This window comes from Cyprinodon variegatus, unplaced genomic scaffold (assembly GCF_000732505.1).
Source record: "Cyprinodon variegatus isolate N-32 unplaced genomic scaffold, C_variegatus-1.0 Scaffold148, whole genome shotgun sequence".
Classification (NCBI taxonomy): domain Eukaryota; kingdom Metazoa; phylum Chordata; class Actinopteri; order Cyprinodontiformes; family Cyprinodontidae; genus Cyprinodon; species Cyprinodon variegatus.
Window position 1 is genome coordinate 892,432 of NW_015150601.1, and position 2,797 is coordinate 895,228.

The window sequence follows — 2,797 nt, forward strand, 5'->3', positions numbered from 1 at the left end:
GCTTGCTGGATGGGAAGCGAAATGTCTTGAAACCTTGGAAACCAAGTCCAGTAGATTGTTTTGTTTTTTTTACTTTTACGGAACATTTATAAACCTAAAATAACATAAAAATCTATTTAAAAAATAGCGAAACTGCTGCTTTTTAAGCTAAAATAAGCCCCAGTGCCTTTTTTGAGCTGTATTTATATTTTTTCAGCCTTAGGCATTGTCATAAAACAAAATCCGCATCCAAACTTCGAAAATATCATTGTTGTTATTATTCAGCTGCACACATTGATCTGCTTTATATAACCCAGCCAAGTGTAGGATTGTTTGAAACCTTTTTTCATTGGCTACAAAGCCAAACAGCCTATGGAGGACCAACTCTGCCATATTTAAAAATAAATACATAAATAAATAAATGCTCAATAAATGTATAAGCATACAATTAATTGCCAACAAAAATACAATAAACAAATAAATGTAAGCAGAAATTAAATTATAAAGTGAGACAAATGTATATAACTCTTAATTAGCTTCTTTATTTATTTGCCTTTGTAATATTTATGTTATTTATTTTTTTGTCCTTTATATTCTTCAACTTTATTTTTTAATTACTTATATTTTTAAGTATTGATTTATGTGCATGTTATAATATTTTTGTCTGTTTTATTCTTCCATTGTATTTTTTTACCTTAGTTATTTCTTTGCCGCTGTTTATTTCTCTCTGCCCTTTTTACATTTCTGTATGCATTTCTGTCTCATTATGCAAATGAGGAGGGGGTGTGTCCTAGAGAGTATTTTTAAATATGGCAGAGTTGGTCCTCCATACAGGACTCTATGAGGCGTAATATCGCTCTACTCGGTGCGTCATTGGCTAACAGCCAATGTCAGACTTCATTGGCCGACCCTGATTTAAATTGAGTCATACAAAGATGCTGAAACTTTAGTCTTGTAGGTAAGAAGACGAAGTAAAGAAACACACCAAACATTGCAGGCAAACAACTCTGGAAATAAGTATTAGGAGTAAATATTAGCAAGATGCTAAGCATTAGCTATGACCAGCTAACTTTTCTTATGTCAAAAACCGGATGTTATGAGGCAATTTTCTTATCATGGAACATATTTATTATGAATAATCTGGATTCATTTTAATCTGTGGACCCTTATGGATGAATGGAGTATAAACAATTGGAGATTGGATTTATAAAACGGCTTCTGGACGCCTTTAAAGGTATGTTTTTGTGGCTGTTTTGTAATGTTTACATTTTAACATGCTGCTATATCTGTGTTAATTTTGCTTTAGTGCTCTCTGTGTCCATTAAATGAAGATAGTAGTTGAGTTGTGGAGAATCTAATATTTCCAACGATGTCTAACATATCTATATTGGTAAATATAGACTGTTATGCTACGCTCAAACCGGACGCAGCAGAAGCAGCGAGTTTACATGCAAAGTCAATGGTTGACGCGCGTGATGGCGCAGCAAAAGGTCCTGCAGCGCGTTTTGGTAATCTGGATGAACTGACTGCAATGATTAAGTTTTCAGGTGGATTTTCTCACTTAAAAACATATTAACACTACTTTATTCCCACTGATCACAGCAAATATAGCTGCAAGGCAAAGAAAGGATAGAGTAGCTCCGGCCAACGCGCCTTAGACCCACTTTTGCACCGTGCAGCCAGAGCAGCAAAGCTGCTTCAGCCGCGCGTCAGAACTAAACTGGTACAAGCAGCAAAAATGAAGCAGCAGACGCGATTTTGCTGCTCTTGTTGTGTCCGGTGTGAACGCAGCATTAGACATGTTTAATTGTATGATCTGTTGAACTGTAAAGTGCCTTGAGATGACGTGTTGTGAATTGGCGCTATATAAATAAACTAAATTGAATTGAATTAAACATTTTACCCTTGTAATTTTCAAGCATTCTGAGTTATTAACGTTTTGAGAGGTGAAGCGCCACCATCTGCCGGCTGTGGAGAAACGCGACAATGATCAGAAGATCTGCATGATCCGAAAGCTCCAATATTTTCAAAGGGTCTAGAAAAAAGAAACCGTCTTTCTGAAAGTAGAAGCAGTTATTTAGCTTTTTTTCACCTCCAGAGCCACCATCTCCGTGCTGTCCTTCAGGATACGGAAGGCGAAGGGGTGTTTGGGTCCCAGCCCGGGGACCACCTCACAGCCATTCAGGGGAAGGGAAGGCAGGGAGCTCCGAGGGTCCCCCCTGTCCTGGTAGAAGTGCAGGGAGCCTCTGCACACACAGCACCAGTGCTCTCGCCACACCTGGTTCACCAGCACCAGCAAGGAGCCTGAAAGCAGGGAAGGAAAAAATAAACTGTAAAGAAAAATCGGAGAACCAAGGAGGTCCTGAGTGGATCCGGTTGCTACCTTGGCGAGGATCGCTGCTGGATGTCCTGGTGTCGCCCAAACGGGACGACTTCTTCTTGGAGAAACTGATGATGCGAGTGATCTTACGTCCTGCAGCGAAAGCTCCACGTTTCACCTTAACTAAAACAGAATTGGAGCTGCTTTACATCTATCTGTAGTAGGGATTGGGACTTTTTTTCATCTCCAAAATGTTGCAACTACTAGCGGGTTTTTTTTTCAAAGATTGTCCGGTTTTTAACAAGTTTTTCCACAACTTTAACACAACTCTGTGAAGTATCACTGAGTGCACCAAACAGTTCTGCTCTTATCTGATGCAAAATCATCCTGCATGTTTTTCTGTTTCACCTGCATGGCTATGGAGTCAGTTTGATCTGTGATTGTTCGGAGCAAAGAAGGCATTTTTTTAAAATTAAAATGTGAAAAAGATGCAAACCC

At 38.8% G+C, this 2,797-nt stretch overlaps 1 protein-coding gene across 1 annotated transcript in view; it reads right to left on the reverse strand.

The window, feature by feature from the left end:
- LOC107086312 (actin filament-associated protein 1-like 1) overlaps nt 1-2,797 on the reverse strand; it is a 50,023-nt gene that overhangs the window by 17,688 nt on the left and 29,538 nt on the right. The window contains exons 11-12 of the mRNA XM_015377179.1: nt 2,363-2,482; nt 2,072-2,283 (exon numbers count right to left, since the gene is read on the reverse strand). Coding sequence (XP_015232665.1) covers nt 2,072-2,283; nt 2,363-2,482 — 332 coding nt within the window. The remainder of the gene's footprint in view (nt 1-2,071; nt 2,284-2,362; nt 2,483-2,797) is intronic.